The sequence below is a fragment of the Arachis hypogaea genome, chromosome 10 (assembly GCF_003086295.3).
Source record: "Arachis hypogaea cultivar Tifrunner chromosome 10, arahy.Tifrunner.gnm2.J5K5, whole genome shotgun sequence".
Lineage (NCBI taxonomy): Eukaryota > Viridiplantae > Streptophyta > Magnoliopsida > Fabales > Fabaceae > Arachis > Arachis hypogaea.
In genome coordinates, this window is record NC_092045.1 from 8,910,084 (window position 1) to 8,927,053 (window position 16,970).

At 37.7% G+C, this 16,970-nt stretch overlaps 2 protein-coding genes across 2 annotated transcripts; both read left to right on the plus strand.

Annotated features, from left to right (window-relative positions):
* Positions 1 to 664: 664 nt before the first annotated feature.
* On the plus strand, positions 665 to 1,292 carry LOC140175569 (uncharacterized mitochondrial protein AtMg00710-like). Its single transcript, XM_072204082.1, has 2 exons — positions 665 to 1,009; positions 1,227 to 1,292. The coding sequence occupies exons 1-2, from the start codon at positions 665 to 667 to the stop codon at positions 1,290 to 1,292; spliced, it is 411 nt and encodes a 136-aa protein (XP_072060183.1).
* A 10,982-nt stretch (positions 1,293 to 12,274) lies between these two features.
* LOC140175570 (uncharacterized) lies at positions 12,275 to 12,787 on the plus strand. Its single transcript, XM_072204083.1, has one exon. It carries the CDS (start codon positions 12,275 to 12,277, stop codon positions 12,785 to 12,787), a length of 513 nt encoding a protein of 170 aa, XP_072060184.1.
* Positions 12,788 to 16,970: the final 4,183 nt, after the last annotated feature.

The window sequence follows — 16,970 nt, forward strand, 5'->3', positions numbered from 1 at the left end:
AGGTACTATAAGAATCAAGATGCATGATGGAGAGTTGTAAGAACCTTGAAGGATGTGAAACATATTCCTGACTTGAGAAAAAATCTTATCTCTATAGGTTTGTTAGAGAAAAATGGTTGCAAAATTATTGCTAAGAATGGGATTTTAAAAGTTGTTCATGGTTCTTTGGTAATGATGAAGGGGGTTCGTCATGATAATCTTTATCCTCTTTTGGGGACAACTGTTATAAGTGAACTAGCAGTTGAAATCGGAGGAAGTAAAGACCAAATAGACTGCACGAGGATTTGGCACCTGTGACTTGGGCATATGTCGGAAAAGGGTCTATCATTGCTTAATGAAAAAGGTTTGCTAAGAAATATGAAGAAACCACAAATTGAGTTTTGCAAACACTGTGTATATAGAAAGGGTGAAATTTTCTACAAGCAAACACAAAAGCAAAGAGTTGTTAGACTACGTGCATACTAATGTTTGGGGACCGACTAAAGTTACTTTCAAGGGTAGTTACTTTGTTATGTTTGTTGATGATTATTCAAGGTATGCTTGGGTTTACTTCCTCAAGCAAAAGAATGAGGTATTTGACACTTTTAAGCGGTGGAGAGCAATGGTTGAAAACAAAATAGGTGGGAAGCTAAAAACTCTGTGATCTGATAATGGCACAGAGTATATGGATGGAGCTTTCAAGGAGTTCTATGATCAGGAAGGCATTGTGAGACACTGGATAGTTAGAGACACACCACAACAGAATGGAGTCATGGAAAGACTGAATCGTACACTACTTGAGAAGGCAAGGTATATGCACTCTAATTCTGGGTTAGGCAGAGAATGGTGGGCTAAGTCAGTTGCTACAGTGTGCTACATAGTGAATCAATCTCCACATTCTTCTTTAAATGGAGACACACCTTATAAGGTGTGGTCAGGGAAATATGCAGATTACGAGAAACTCAGAGTCTTTAGATGCACAGCTTATTATTACGTCAAAGACAATAAACTTGATGAAAGAGCTAAGAAGGCAATCTTTTTGGGGTATCCAAGAGAGGTTCAAGGCTATTGTCTTTAGAGCGTAAATGATTCTAAGTTTGTAGTCAGCAGGGATGTGACCTTTAATGAAAGATCCATGGTATCTTTGTCTAAAGTTATGACGCCAGATAATGGTGATGTTGGAAAAACTATAAACACTCAAATGGTGGAGATAGAGTCTAAAAACCAACCAATTGTGTCATGTTCAGGTGGAGCATCTTAATGCTACTCACGAAGATGAGGAGGATGATGAACTTGATCATGAGGAGATTTAGAAAAAAAATACACATGTATTACAACAGCAACAGCAGGATTCTTTGGCATCCACTAGGCCAAAGAGGAATTACAAACTCGTACAAAAGCTTGGGTCAGACAAGCCTCTAAGGTATTATGGTAGTTAAATTTGGTAGAGTATACACTCTCGGTGGAGGATGATGAGCCAGTCACCTTCAAACAAGCTATCAAGGACAAGGATAGTGAGAGCTGGTTGGTTGATATAGAAGAAGAGATGAAGTCTCTTCATAAAAAACAAGACATGGGAGGTGGTCCCATTGCCCGTGAGAAAGACTGCTATTAGTTGTAAGTGGGTGTATAAAATAAAAGAAGATCTTACTAAATCGGATGGTACAAGATTCAAGGCTAGGTTAGTGGCCAAGGGATTCACACAGAAAGAATGAGTTGATTATAATGAGATATTTTCTCCTGTGGTGAAACACACTTCCATTCGGATGCATTTAAATCTTGTAGCTCATGGCGATCTTGAGTTAGAACAACTAGATATGAAGCAGCGTTCTTACACGGTGATTTAGAGGAAGAAATTTATATGTATCAACCTAAGCGTTTCAAGGTTGAGGGTAAAGAAGGTCAGGTTTATCACTTGAGGAAATCATTTTATGGATTAAAACAATCTCCTCGGTAGTGGTACAAGCGATTTGATTTCTTTATTTTAAAACAATGTTTCTTTAGAAGTAACTATGATTGTTGTGTATACATCCGTAAGCTTCTTGGAGGTGATTATATCTATCTTTTATTGTATGTGGATGACATGCTCATTGCTTCTAAGAGCAAGGTGGAGATAGATTGGTTAAAGTTTCAACTTGGTAAATAGTTTGAAACAAAAGATTTGGGTGCTACAAGAAAAATTTTAGGCATGGAGATTAGAAGAGAGAGATCAAGTCAAAAATTGTTCTTGAGCCAAAAAGGCTACATTGAACGGGTTATCGAAAGGTTTGGAATGAAAAATGCTAAGCCGGTGGTGACTTCATTGGCTCCACATTTTAGCCTCTCAGGTAAATAATCTCCTACAATAGCAGAAGATAAGGCCTACATGGACAATGTACCTTATGCAAATGTTGTAGATAGCCTAATGTATGCTATGGTATGCACACACCCAGACATTTCACAAGCAGTCAGTGTTGTTAGCAGGTTTATGGCAAACCTGAGAAAGACATACTGAAAAACACTCAAGTGAATATTAAGGCACTTGAAAAGTACCATTGGCACAGATTTATGTTTTGGTGGTAAATCATCATGTCAAATTAGTGATTTTGTTGATTTTGATTATGCTTGTGATTTAGACAGACGACGATCTATAACTAGTTATGTATATAAAATATATGGTGCTCCGATCAGTTAGCGATCAATGTTACAAGCTATAGTGGTGATATCTACTACAGAGGCTGAGTACATGGTAGTAGCCAAAAGGGTAAAGAAGGCATTGTGGTCAAGGGGTCTTCTAGATGATTTGGGTTTTAAATAAGATTGTGTGAATCTTAGTTGTGACAACCAAAGTGCGATTCATTTGGCTAAAAATCAGGTTCATCATGCTCATACCAAGCATATTGATGTTAGCTATCACTTTGTGCATGATGTTATAGAAAAAGGTGACATTTCTCTCGTGAAGGTACACACAAACGAAAATCTAGCAGACATGTTAACTAAAGTAGTGTCAGAAAATAAATTCCAGCATTGCCTGGATTTGCTCAATATTATTCCCTGTTAGGCATTATATGGCGAATAAAGGAACTACGTTTGGTTTGATCCTGGTAAAAAGTACGTAGGCAGTTATTGTCAAGATGATGCAACTGGATATGACTACTACAATTTGTTTGTTCAAAATTTGAGTCAATTTATCAAATTGTGGCCGAGGTGGAGAATTGTAAAAATAATAGGTGTAAGAGAACCATGAGAAATTTAAAGAAAAAAATAGTGAAGCTTTATTTCTCATGTTACATCAACCATTCTTTAATTAAGAAACAATGTTAGCCATTCTTTCCTTAGTTATTTCAAGCATTATAAATTGCGTTACATATTTTGTATCACTTGAAAAAAGTAGTATTTACATTATATTAGAGAGTTAATATAATCAATCTTTTATATTGACTTTATCTTTACAAAATATATAGCAAATACATTATTATGGTAGTGATTAATTTCATATTACTTTGTATTTATTAAAAATCTAAATTTTGTTGAAGACTTAACAACAAGTCAAATATTTTTTATTGTATCCTACAAAAAATTTATAAATAACCCATTTTACACATTATTATTATTATTATATATTGATGGAACGAATTAAACCTAAAAAAAAAGTGTGTAATACATACCTTAAAAAATTGTGCTATTTAATTCACTATTATTTTCTCTAATATTTCACATCAGTGTCCTGTGTCTAACTGTTTAAAAAATTATTCCTTTTCTTATACTACAAACTTTCACATTATTCAAAATAATAATATACTCAAAGTATTCGATAAAAAGTTAAATAAAAATAAATCGTACCATTATGTATCTCAATATTTGATGTAATGGTGGAATTACGAGGTTAAGCTTTGTGACCTTCGTGACTTCAATTGCCACTTGTATGTTCCTAAACTGAGTGGCTTTTGCTTTTCAATGTCCTTATAGTTGTAGTTATTGACTTGGATAAGTCATCATACTTCTGAGAAATATCTTTTTTTTTTTTTTTTCAAAAAACTTAGATGAACCATCGGGGGTCTTTCTTGACGATGAAACATCTGTGTTTTTTTTTTTTTCACATTCTATTTTCAAGTTGTTTTAACTATCAGCATTTCTTTTTTTCTTTTTTTTTATACTAATTTAAAATTCGCGCTATGCATAGATCAAATATTGATTCATTGTAAAAATTTATTTGTACATGTCCATTACTAATAGAATAATAGTTGTTACTCTTAATTTGAAAAAGTGTAAAAGTTATATAAGACTGTTGCAGTCTATATTTATAGAAGCTAATAATATTCTTATTTTTATAGCACATATTAACATCCATTTACAAAAAAAAATGTGTATGCTAAAATTTATTTCATTGATTATTTTAAAATGAATTAGAAATTATTATTGTAAAAACTAAATTAAAAATTTAATATAAAAAATATATAAATTATATCCTATTAATAAGTTATATTTTAACGTAATTTTAATTAATATTATTTAAAAATATTTTTTTAATGTCTAATAAAAAATATCCCAACATAAATTATATGACATTAATATAATTTTTAATCATAATTAATTTTGTAAAATTATATTTATACCAACATTCTTTATTTATAAATACTTTTATATATAATGAATTAGTGTTGTTTTTAACTTTTACGTTATGCCACTCTAACTAGTGTCTTCTATAATTATTACATAAGGTTATTGTCCTCTCTGGATAGCAATTAGAGCATGATACAAATTCTAACATAAAAAGAAAAAGATTATTTTTAAAGAACTAAATTTCAATTCAATTTGTATTTAAAAGTTGAAATAAAAAGCTTCTTATTCTTTAAAAATAAAATTACTATCATAAAATTATTTTTTTTGACAATTTACAATAATGTGATACAACTTTACATTTTTACACATATTTCTCTTAAAATTAAGAACTCTACAAATAAATAATTTTTTTAAGTGGACTTGCACGTATATAGGCGCTGCTTAAAAAATTGTTATGACTTAAAATTTTATTTAAAAAAAATTATATTATTTGAATAAAAAATTATATTATTTAAAAAAAATTGTACTTATATATCATTATACTTTGAATGATGATTGACGATTATTTTTGGTATCCGTCTAAAATGGTATAAAAGAAAAAATATAAAGTGATTAAGACTATTGCATAAGTAACAATTAACAAATAATAAGAACAACATAGGGATAGCTAATCATGTACATTGATAGAGGCCACGATGCCCTTAACCAATAATATAACATTTGAAGGCTAAGATAGCTCCATTTGCTGAGCATCAGAGACTAGGGATAAGGTAGCATCTCATCTGCTTTAAACCCATTTAAACAATGATTAATTTTGATTGAACCAATAATCATTAAGTACTCTATGACCAACAACATAATTACATGTCAACATCTATTACTCCTTCTCCCTTCTTTTCTTCTTCTTTCTTTTTTTTTTTTTCACGCTTTAATTAATCTGGTAGTCACTATAATTTTTTAATTAAATTTATACATCATTTTAAATTTTGTAATTGAATTTTTTTATATAAAAATTAAAATTAATAAATAAAAAATAAAAAGACATTTAAATTTGGAGATTCAATCTTTAAGTACAGGTATATTCAATTTAAAAAAAATATTCTATTAACTCTCATTTTTGGCACCACAAAATTTAACTATAAAATTTAAAATAATATAAAAATTCAATTTAAAGTTTTTAAATTATAAAAAATTAATTATAAATTTAATAAAATTATAAAAACTGAGAAAATAATTTAATTTATTGTAAACTAAAATAGAACATGAATTTATATATGTACTCTATAAATATGAAATCATTTTTTCTATATGTTTGTGTTGGGGGTGGGACATTGACGAGGGAGTTTTAAGGAAGATAAAAAAAAAAATAGAAAAACACACACTAGATGAGTCTAAAAGGGAAATTCCCACTAAGAAATTCTTTATGATAAGGAGAATTATTTTACACAAAGGAGAGGATAGTGAGGCCAAACATGATTGGAAGTCACAAAATAGAAAGAGGATCAACTCCATGCAACTTAGGCTAAGTGGAGCATAGCTTTTCATTTGTTTAATGGAAAGTTAAGCAAAATGGCTTTGCCTTATTCTTTCTCATGATTCTTCATTACTTGTAGCTCTTTACTCTGTTTATTCTCTTTCGTTTTTCATTAATTAACATTATTAAACTTCCATTGCTGAAAAGTTTCATATTATTATGCTTGTCATTGAATAAGTGAAATTTTTGTCACGGGTATTTTTTATTTTGTTTTCTTTTAGTATCTCTTAATTTAGTAAGTGGAGAACTAATTTTTTATTGATCTGAATTTTATTTAAAGATTTGCTCTCAGTTAATAAATTGTTGTATATTTAAAATAAGATTTAAATTTCTGACCAGGAATACACATAGAATTGGGTGAAATTGGGTATGTTTTGACTCGAATCTGACCCTAAATAATAACTGAATTTATTTTTAAAATCTTTACCTGGTTTTAAATTTGATGAAATCACACTACTTTTGTATCACACTGAAACCAAATTTCGACCGAATGAAATCAGCGTATTGATAAATTTTATGTCAAAAAATTATGATAACACTCATTTATAAAAAAAAGACTTATTACAAAAAAATTAATAACCAGACTTGAACTTGAATTTGTCCATAAATTCTAATTTCATATTTCTTTGATCTATTTTCCAATTCAATAAATGTGATTAAAAACAAAAATAATAAACTTATAATTAATATAATATAATATTAAAATTAACTTAAGATACATATATCTTTTTTAGTCTTCTTAAGATGTACATGGAGATGGGTGAAGTCGGATTCACACCCGATTTCGATCTTAAATAATGATCGAATCTATTTTTAATATCTTTATCCGATTCTAAGTCCAGTAAAATCACACTAAATTAGTCCCTAAATATTTGAATCTAGACCAAATCTTTAGACGAATTAAGTCATATGCACAATGTATCATTATTTTCGACACTTATTTAAGTATATCATTATTAACAAATCATAATTAATCAATTTCATTTAAAGTAGGCAATTATAGTGTATTTGAAATTTGGAATCAAGTTGAAGGGTTCATAATTCTTCATCTTACTGATTTTGTGGGAACAGCGGCGGAGGATGTCTTCATGAAGCTGAAGGAGTGAAGGGTGCTATTTGCCATTTTCCTGTCAAAGACGTCATACACGTGTCCACTATCGGCGGTTATGGATACAATTGCGGTGCGGCGGTGCGCTACGTCTATATTCTTTATAATAGATACTATTTTAATATTAATATTTTTAATAATTAATACATTTTTTATTTTTATTATTTAAATATAATTTAAAATAAGATATTATTTTAACTTTCATATTTAAAATATAATTTAATAATTAGTATTAAAATTTATTTCAAAACATTAAAAATGTTTTTTTTTGTTTCCCATAATCCCTCAACTCGACAGGATTAAGACTAATCCGTTGTGATACTGAGATCCATTTATGCATGCATAAGATGAGATTTGAACTTCCAACACTTAGTTTAAGTAGACTAATAAGCTAACCACTAGACCAATCTAACTTGATTAACGTTAAAAATACCTTACTCAAACAAATAAACGAGTGAACATAATAGTATGCACATGATTTTTAATTTTTTATGTATATCCAATAAAATTATTCCCTTCCGCCCTGATCCTAGTTACTAACATTTTGGGCTAAACAAAAAACCCCCCATTTTCCATGGTAGTTTGACACTATTTTAAATGGGATTCACATTTTTTCAACATTCTTTCAATTAAAAAAAATGTTTTGCAAGGACCCAATTTTTATGTACAGTCCATTGTTCTAATCAAGATTTCTCCAACTTCTCGGCCCATTTTTATCCAAAACGATAAGAAAGAAAATATAAGCTCTTATTTTTTGACCTAAAATATAAGCTCTAATAAATAATAATATCCCATGACCAAAAACAAACATAATAATAATATCCCAAAAAAAAAAAAGATCCTCGTCTGTTCGCAGGCTCCAAACATTAAAAGAATAAATTCAGAAAGAAAGGGAAGAGGGGGGGGGTTAATAGAATTTTGTTTTTCCTTGCTAAAGATTATTACAAACAATCACAAATTCACAACAATATATTGTCTCTTCAACTACAAAATTAGCTTACCAAAAAAAAAACTACGAAATTGAAAGTGCACAATAATAATAACAATAACAATAATAATTAAAGTACATTACTATTTGTTATGGATCTGGGCCACGGATTCCACACCTAAAACAGTCTCCAAACTCGGCTACTCGGGTTCGGCCCGCTTCCTCCTTCTAGAAGGCTCAAAACCGGCCTACTAGATTTTCTAACCAACATTCAAATTCAAATACCTCCCTTATCTTAACCAAATAAAGATAAGATAAGATAATTACCATCGCCTATATAAAGGGGAACCCTAAACCCCCTCAGGTACTCACTCATTTCTCACACCTTATACCTCTTAGATCCATTCTGACTTTAGCGTTAGAGTGTCTTTGCAGGTACCACCCCCCATTGCTCCGATAAGACGATCATTCCACCGTTTCGACCCGCAGGCCCCGATCCATCTCACAACTTGTATCGGAGATGTCCAGTACATTGGTGCCGTTTCAAACTGCGACGTTGTGTCGGCATGGCGGATAACCCCGAGGAGCAATCCCCAAGCCATCACTCACACACACGAAACCCAACGCCTGAACGCCGGAAAACCACCCCTCCCACCCACGGAAGGATAACAAGCGTTATTCGCCAACCAACCCCGCTCCAACAACAACTAAGGGAAGACGATCATCCACCTCATGAAGCCCGGGACCCCGACGGCTTAGGCGAAAAGGCAGCCCAAATAATCCAAGAGTTGTGCCTCAGGGTACAAAGCCTCAAGGGCCGGGTCACGACTAAGGAACGGTACCACACGGAACACGAAAGTCATGCGACCTCCAGAACATGATCTCACCGTGAAACTCAGAACAGGTCACCCGAACAGTGACACAGCAAAAGACACGACCGCAGCGTATTCCGTAAACCGGAGTGACTACACGACGAAAATGACCGACGGCACCATCGAGAGGCTAAACAGGCTCAAAGCGAGCATGTGATAATGGAAGCCACCCCATTCACCGACAGAATCCTGAGGTCCAAACTTCCGAAGGGTTTTAACAAGCCCACAGACATGAAATACGACAGAACTAAGGATCCCTAAGAACACCTGATGGCCTTTGAGGCCAGGATAAACTTGGAAGGAGTTGCTGATGATGTCTGATGCAGAGCCTTCCAGTAACTTTGGCAGGGCCCACAATCAAATGGTTCAATGCCTTTCCAAACGATTCCATAAGCAGCTTCCACAATATCTCGAGAAAGTTCATGACGCAGTTCACCACCAGAATCACCAAAGCCAAACATCCCATTAGCCTGCTTGGAGTCACCCAGAAGCAAGATGAATCCACAAGAAAGTTCCTCGACAGGTTCAACGACAAGTGCTTAACGATCGACGGGCTCACGGACTTAGTCGCGAGCCTCTGTCTGACCAATGGCCTCATGAACGAAGACTTCCGAAAACACCTCACCACTAAGCCAATATGGACCATGCAAGAGTGTCAAAGTTTCGCAACAGAGTACATAAACGACGAGGAGGTAAGTCAGGTCGTAGCCGTCAATAAACGGCAGCACGGCAACACGGCACCTCGCCAACCCCCTCCCCCCCCCCCCCCCCGCCCGCCCGCACCGAGAGAAACTCTAAAAGAACATCCCAAGCCAACAACACAACCGGCCACCCAAGGTCGGAAAATTCTCAAACTACACCCCCTGCCAGCCCCATTACTGAAATCTATCACCAGATAGCTGAGCGGGGCATCCTCCCGAAGGCCCAGCAACTGAAAGAGCGGACGAGCTGCAACAGGAGCTTGTAATGCGATTACCACCGAGGATACGGCCATAAGACCCAAGATTGTTTCGACTTAAAGGACACCATTGAACAAGCTATCCGAGACGGCAAACTCCCCGAGTTCGCCAAATTCATCAGGGAACCAAGACAAATGGAAAAGGAAAGGTCACCAGAGCTCGAGAAATGCAATCCAAGATGCGACGGCAACCACCTCAAGATAATCCAAAAACAGACCCCACCATAATCGTGAACGTCATCACCGGGAAAGACGCTCAGGAGAAATCAAAATCAGCGCTAAAAAAGGACCTCAAGGTCTTGGCCGTTAGAAACCAAGCTCCGACCCCCATGGGCGTAGAGAAAATAACATTCTCCCCTGAATATTGCCAACACGGCACCTCGGCAGAAGATACCACATTCGTCATCTCTGCAAAAATTGGGACAAGACTCGTAAAAAGGATACTCGTCGACACCAGAGTGGACTCCAATATCCTCTTCAGAGAAGCCTTCGACAAACTCGGACTCCGAAACGAAGACTTGTAAGCCCACCATAACGGATAACCGGGCTTGGGGATAACTTCCTTAAACTGGACGGTTCCATCGTAATTCCCTTTACCATCGGAATCGGAAGCCAAAGGAAGATCATCCTCTCCGAGTTCGTCGTCCTCAAAGACTCCACTGCCTACAACATCATCCTCGGGAGAAAAACCATCAATGACCTCTCTGTCGTCATCCTTACCAAATTCCTACTCATGAAGTTCCAAGTCGACAACGGCACTATCGGAACAATCCACGGAGACCGAGAAATTGCGGTAGAATGCGACAATAAAAGCTTAGCCCTCTGCAAAAGCTCCTGAGATGCGGCGGGCATCTTCCTTGCCGACCTCAACACCTGCCAGGACTGCCAACCCAGACCAAAATTGAAAGGAGACATGGAGAAACTACAGATCGGACAAACCAAGGAGGACTACACGTTCATTAACAGGAACTTACCATACGACCTAAAGGAAGACCTAATAGACCTCCTAAAACGAAACAGGGACTTATTTGCAAAAACCTCGGCCGACATGCCGGGGATAGATCCTGACTTGATGTGCCACCGTTTAGCCGTAGACCCGAAGGCCAAGCCCGTGACCAAAAGAAGAAGGAAAATGTCCCCCGACCAAGTGGTCGAGTTCAAGAAACAAGTCAAGGCCCTTCTCGAAGCAGGGTTTATACAAGAGCTACCTTACATGACTTGGTTAGCCAATGTCGTGTTAGTCAGGAAAGCAAACGAGAAGTGGCGAATGTGCGTCAACTACATGAACTTAAATAAAGCTTGTCCCAAAGACGTCTTTCCCCTTCCAAACATTTACGGACTCGTCGATGCAGGACACCAATACCTCAGCTTCATGGATGCCTACTCAAGATATAACCAAATACCAATACACCGGCCCGACGAGGAGAAGACGGCCTTCATAACTCCCGATGGCACATACTGTTACATGGTCATGCCATTTGGACTGAAAAATGCGGGAGCCACTTATCAGAGACTCATCACCAAGATATTCCAGGACCTGTCCGGGACTAAACTAGAAGTTTATATCAACGATATACTGGCCAAAACCTAGATGGGCGAACAACTCATTAGCGACCTTGAGTTAGCAATGAACACCCTAAGGAAATACCGAATGCACCTCAACTCGACGAAGTGCGCATTAGGAATGGAAGCCAGAAAATTCCTGAGATTTATGATCACCCAGTGCGGGGTCGAAGCAAATCCCGAAAAATGCAGAGCCATCCTCGAGATGAACAGCTCGGGAAACCTCAAGGATATCCAAAAATTGACCGGCTGACTGGCCGCCCTCTCCCAGTTCCTCGGAGCTTCGGCCCAAAGGGCCATCCCCTTCTTCAAACTCATGAAAAAGGGTATCACCTTTAAGTGGGGGACAGAGTGCAAAGAAGCCTTTCAGCACTTTAAAAAGGTACTAGCAAAACCCCCCATCCTCGCCAAACCAGAAGCAGGGAAAACTCTATACCTCTACCTGTCCATAACAGAAGAAACACTAGCCACAACACTCGTCCGAGAAAATGAACACAGGTCACAGAAACCCATTTATCTCATAAGCAAAGTCTTCCAAAATGCGGAGGCACGCTACTCTAGGCTCAAAAAGCTTGCCTTTGCATTACTCACGGCCTCACGATGTCTTCAACAATACCTCCAGGCCCACCCCATTATGGTTCGAATGGACCAAGTGGTCAGACAGGTGCTGCAAAAGTCGGACCTAGCAGGAAGGATGCTCGCGTGGTCCATCGAACTATCCCAATTCTAGATAGATTTTGAATCCCAGAACGCCATCAAAGCACAAGCAATGGTAGACTTTATCGCCAAAATGACACCAGGAAGTGAACTCATAGAAATATGGAAACTACATGTAGACGGCTCGTCTAACACCAGCTCGGGAGGGGCCGGGGTGATACTGGAGAACAAAAATAAAATCGTCATCGAACAATCCATTCGATACAAATTCCCGATATCAAACAATCAAGCTGAGTATGAGGCACTCCTAGCCGGGTTAATGTTTGCCAAGGAAGTCACGGCACGAACACTAGAGATTTGCAGTGACTCCCAGATAGTCAGGTCCCAAATCAACGGGGACTATCAAACACGGGATACTCTGCTACAACATTACCTAGCCAAAATAAAAGAACTAACGAACGAATTCGAGCAAGGAGCCATCCAACACATCCCCAGAAAATGCAACGTGAGAGCAGATTTACTCTCAAAACTGGCTAGCACCAAACCAGGCCAAGGGAACCAGTCGTTGATCCAGGAAACCATCAAAATACCATGCATCTCGGCTGTGACCATCGTTGGCCTCCCGATCTCAAGCCAAAGCTCATGAACCTCCCCAATCCTCCAATTCCTCCTGAACGGAAAATTGCTCGAGGACCCCAGAGAAGCAAAACGGTTAAAATGAGAAGCCACAAACTACATCACAATAGCGGGGCAACTCTATAAGCGTGGACTCTCGCAACCTCTCCTCAAATGCGTAGAACCCGGTGACACGGACTACGTGCTTTGTGAAATCCATGAAGGATGTTGTGGCCACCACATAGGAGGCAAAGCCCTGGCCCAAAAAGCTATCCGAGCAGGATACTTCTGGCCTTTCATCATCAGAGATTTCCTACAATTAGTCAAGAATTGCGACAAATGCCAAAAATATTCCGACTTCCATCAAGTCATCCCACACCATCTCAACACCATAACGGCGGAGCAACCCTTCGGGACATGGGGCATCGACCTCGTCGACCCCTTTCCCACAGCCCCTGGACAACTCTGATACCTCATCGTCGCCATCGACTACTACACGAAGTGGATTGAAGCCGAAAATTCTTCTGGAAACAAGTCATAACCCGATTCGGGATTCCCGAGATCGTGATCTCAGACAACGGGACCCAATTCATGGATAGTCGATTCAGATAGTTCCTAGAAGGACTTCACATATCCTACCGGTTCAGCTCGGTAGAACACTCATAAACAAATGGACAAGTTGAATCGGCCAATAAAATAATAGTGAAGGGTCTTAAGAAATGGCTTGACAAATCTAAGGGACTCTGGGCTAACGAACTTGGCTCGGTTCTATGGTCATACCGAACTACCCCCCAAACCTCAACCGGAAAAATGCTGTTTTGGCTAACTTACGGCCTAGAAGCCGTCATTCCAGTAGAAGTTGGATACCCTAGCCCAAGAAGAACCATCGGGGGCAACAACGAAAAAGCAGAACGAGACCTCACAAACGAGGTCAGGAGCATAGCCCACCTATGGGAACTGGCCTTAAATCAGCCTAAGGTACTATAACACCACGATTCTCCACATAGTTAATCTCAAAAATTCTGTGATGAGAAATTCGATAAATATCTGAGAATCACCTCATCATAAAATAATAAGGCAGATTTATACTTGATAAGTGAAAAGAATAGATATGTCGTGAGAGAAAAAAGCATGTCCTAAGCCAAAAACCGTCCAATAACGATGAATTTGACCGTCGAGTTAAATTCATCTATGGAATCTTTACTACTAGCTATTCTTAAAAATTTTAGCTTAATAAAATATTCTAAATTTGATTCAGAGTCGAGATACTCTCTGCTGCTGATTTCTCAGTTACCGGTTGGTTAAACCGATATGGTTTAAAAAACGATAATCTTACGGTTTAGTTATTGAACCGTTCACTTTCCTCTCTTCGGCAATTTGGCCAAACCTTTAAGGAAGCTATCTTCAATCTAAATTCATGAATTCACTAGAAAGATTATCTATAAGAAAAATAAAGAATCGAAACACTTAGCCTAATTAAAATGTAACCGAACTTAAACCGAACCGATTTTTCCTTAATCAAACTACTCTCTCAAGATTAGCCACATAACCACAATTAAACCACTCCCTTGATTCTCCTTTTTCTGGCCAAACCTCAGCCATAACTTGGCCAAGAGTGATGAATCATTAGGAAGTATTAAATGAAGAGATACATGCCATTAAACAAGTGTCATCCTTTCTTGATTTGGTGGCAACGTACCACACCATTCACCACACTATAAATAGACATGCTCACCCTCATTTCTGAAGCTTTAACAAGAGAACAAGAAAGGGGGGATAATTTGAGATATTAGAAGATAAAAAGGGAGAGCGATTGAAAGAGAGAACAACCGAAAAGATTGAGATCTTGGAGTCCAACTTTCCAACCTCCATCAAGCCTTCATCAAGCTACAAATGTGATCTTCACCTCACCATCTTGATTCTAGGAGTTTCTTGAGCATGATCTTCTTTGTCATCCTCCTTTAAGGCTTTCCAAAATCCCAGCTCAAGGAGGAGCCTTGACCGAAGAGATAAAGAGAAAGCTAGAACCGATTTCTTGAGAAAGGGTGAACTCCATCGAGGTAGAGGGTTTAATTTAAACGGTTTTTAATTTAAGAATGCCCACAAAATTTATTGAACAACTGCAAATAGGTTTAATTGTTGTTAGTAATTGATTTGGTTATATGAATGTTGAATTGTGGTTACGATTATAATTGGATTTGTGGATTTTGTGAAATTGATTGATTATATGTGGATTGTGTAATTGTATGTTTGTGTTTATGTGAATGATGTTTGTTGATGATATAATAAGTAGTTGCCGCTAGCTATGATGTTGGATTATGTTTGATAAAGATAGATGATGATTAAGAGATTATGAGAAGCTTAGGAAACCAAAATGGTTAGTTAGAACCTAAGTCAAATTCTATCGATATGGTCACTGAAAATAGGCAGCAACTTGCGCGAATTTCTGGGCAAAATATAGCCAAAACTCTAGGTTTCACGAGAGAGATGTGTTTTCACAGTGTCGCCTTACTGGAAACTATATTGATTCTCACCCCTTCCTTTTCCTTTTCCCCCAGATAGAGGATTTCGACTTGTTTGCCACCACTGGAATTCTATTCAGAGAAGCACCAGAGGAGCATATGACTCCAAACCCTACAGGCGGTGCTCGAGACTAGTCCTGAGATGATGTTCTGCAGACTTGTACCTCAGCGGTGGTACGATATAGGATAGATGGTCTTTGTTTCCTTAGAATCTTCTTTCCCTCACTTTTGGTAGTTCTTCGAGGCATAGGGTTTGTTATTTTCTTCTGTTAGCCTGGATACCAGTTTAGGGGTTTTCTATATGAACCAGGTATTCTATAAAGTTGTCAGTTATATATAAGTCTATATGTGTGTGTGTGTGTGTGTGTGTGTGTGTGTGTATGTGTGTATATATATATATATATATATGGAGATGTTAATGATTTTGTTAATAGGTTTGTTAAGAAAGACATATGATAAAAATAAGCTAACATATGTGATTCTGTTAGTACGAAAGGCTCATATGTAGTAAATATTACCGAGTCTAGAGTATTATAGGGCTACTGAGAAGTAACTCTTGACGATTGGCAGTGATCCGGACATGTCGAAAATTGGATCGTTACAAGTACAACTGTGGCCTAATCCAACGGGACTTCAAAATGGACGACCTCATCTTATGATGAAACAACATCGGTCCTCCTACCCCCAGAGAAGGGAAGCTCGCTCCCAACTGGGAAGGTCCATATCGAATAAAAGCAGTCATCGGGAAAGGAGCCTATAAACTTGAATGACTTAACGGAGATAAAGTACCGAGAAACTGGAATGCCGCCAACCTGCGGCGATACTATACTTAGGTAACGGCCAGCACGGAAGATCCCGCATCTTAAGAAAAATTTCCTTATTTATTTATATTCCTTAATTTGTTATCTTTTCCGGGTACTCTTTCTCGTCCACCTCGGAGGGTTTTAATGAGGACCAAATATCTTAATAAAAAATTTACTCTAGTATTTAACCCCTTTTTTTCTTTCATTTTCTGCCCTTCCCAAACGGCACAAAGCACATGGCTACCATCGGGGACCAATCACCTTCGAGGCCAAAACGAATACGGATATCCACGAAAACCTAACTAAAAGCGACCCAACGAAGGTTTGCAACGAACGGTCCGCCATAAGATCTTAAAACAAATGGTCCAAATGACCCAAACATTAAAAAGTCAAAGCAACGGCCTAGACGGCCTGATCGAAAATAAAGCCATGAAAACAACTTAAAAAGTAATACAGGCTCAACGCCTAAGTCACAAACATGGCCAAACGGCCAAAACACAAAACACGCACAAGTCTTAGAAAGGAAACCCGCAAACACGGCCACACGACCAACCACAAAAAGTCAACGAAAGCTAAAAATTATTACAAGTACTCTACTCTATATCGACGATCTGGCCATCCCAAACGGTCTTAGATGCCCCCCATCTCGGACATATCCACACCCGGTGTAAGAACCAAAGTCTGGGCCTTCATCGTCTCCTCGATAGCAGATACTGCATTCTTCACATCCGTCAGCAACTCCCCCTTCTCGCGCTTCAACCCCGCCACCTCGGCCTTCAAAGCATTCGCCTCGGCTTTCAGGGTACCCACCTCGGCAAGAAGAACGGCAGCACGAGACTCAGCATCCGAAGTCCTCTTCGCTCACCCACGAGCTGGGACAAAGCAAAGT

Excerpts from the sequence above, each read along its gene's own strand:
- LOC140175570 (XM_072204083.1), top strand. The coding sequence starts at position 12,275 with ATGACACCAGGAAGTGAACTCATAGAAATATGGAAACTACATGTAGAC.
- LOC140175569 (XM_072204082.1), top strand. The coding sequence starts at position 665 with ATGGATGGAGCTTTCAAGGAGTTCTATGATCAGGAAGGCATTGTGAGA. Across the intron at positions 1,010-1,226 it reads TTGATGAAAGAGCTAAGAAG|GTGGAGCATCTTAATGCTAC; the intron begins GCAATCTTTTTG and ends TGTCATGTTCAG.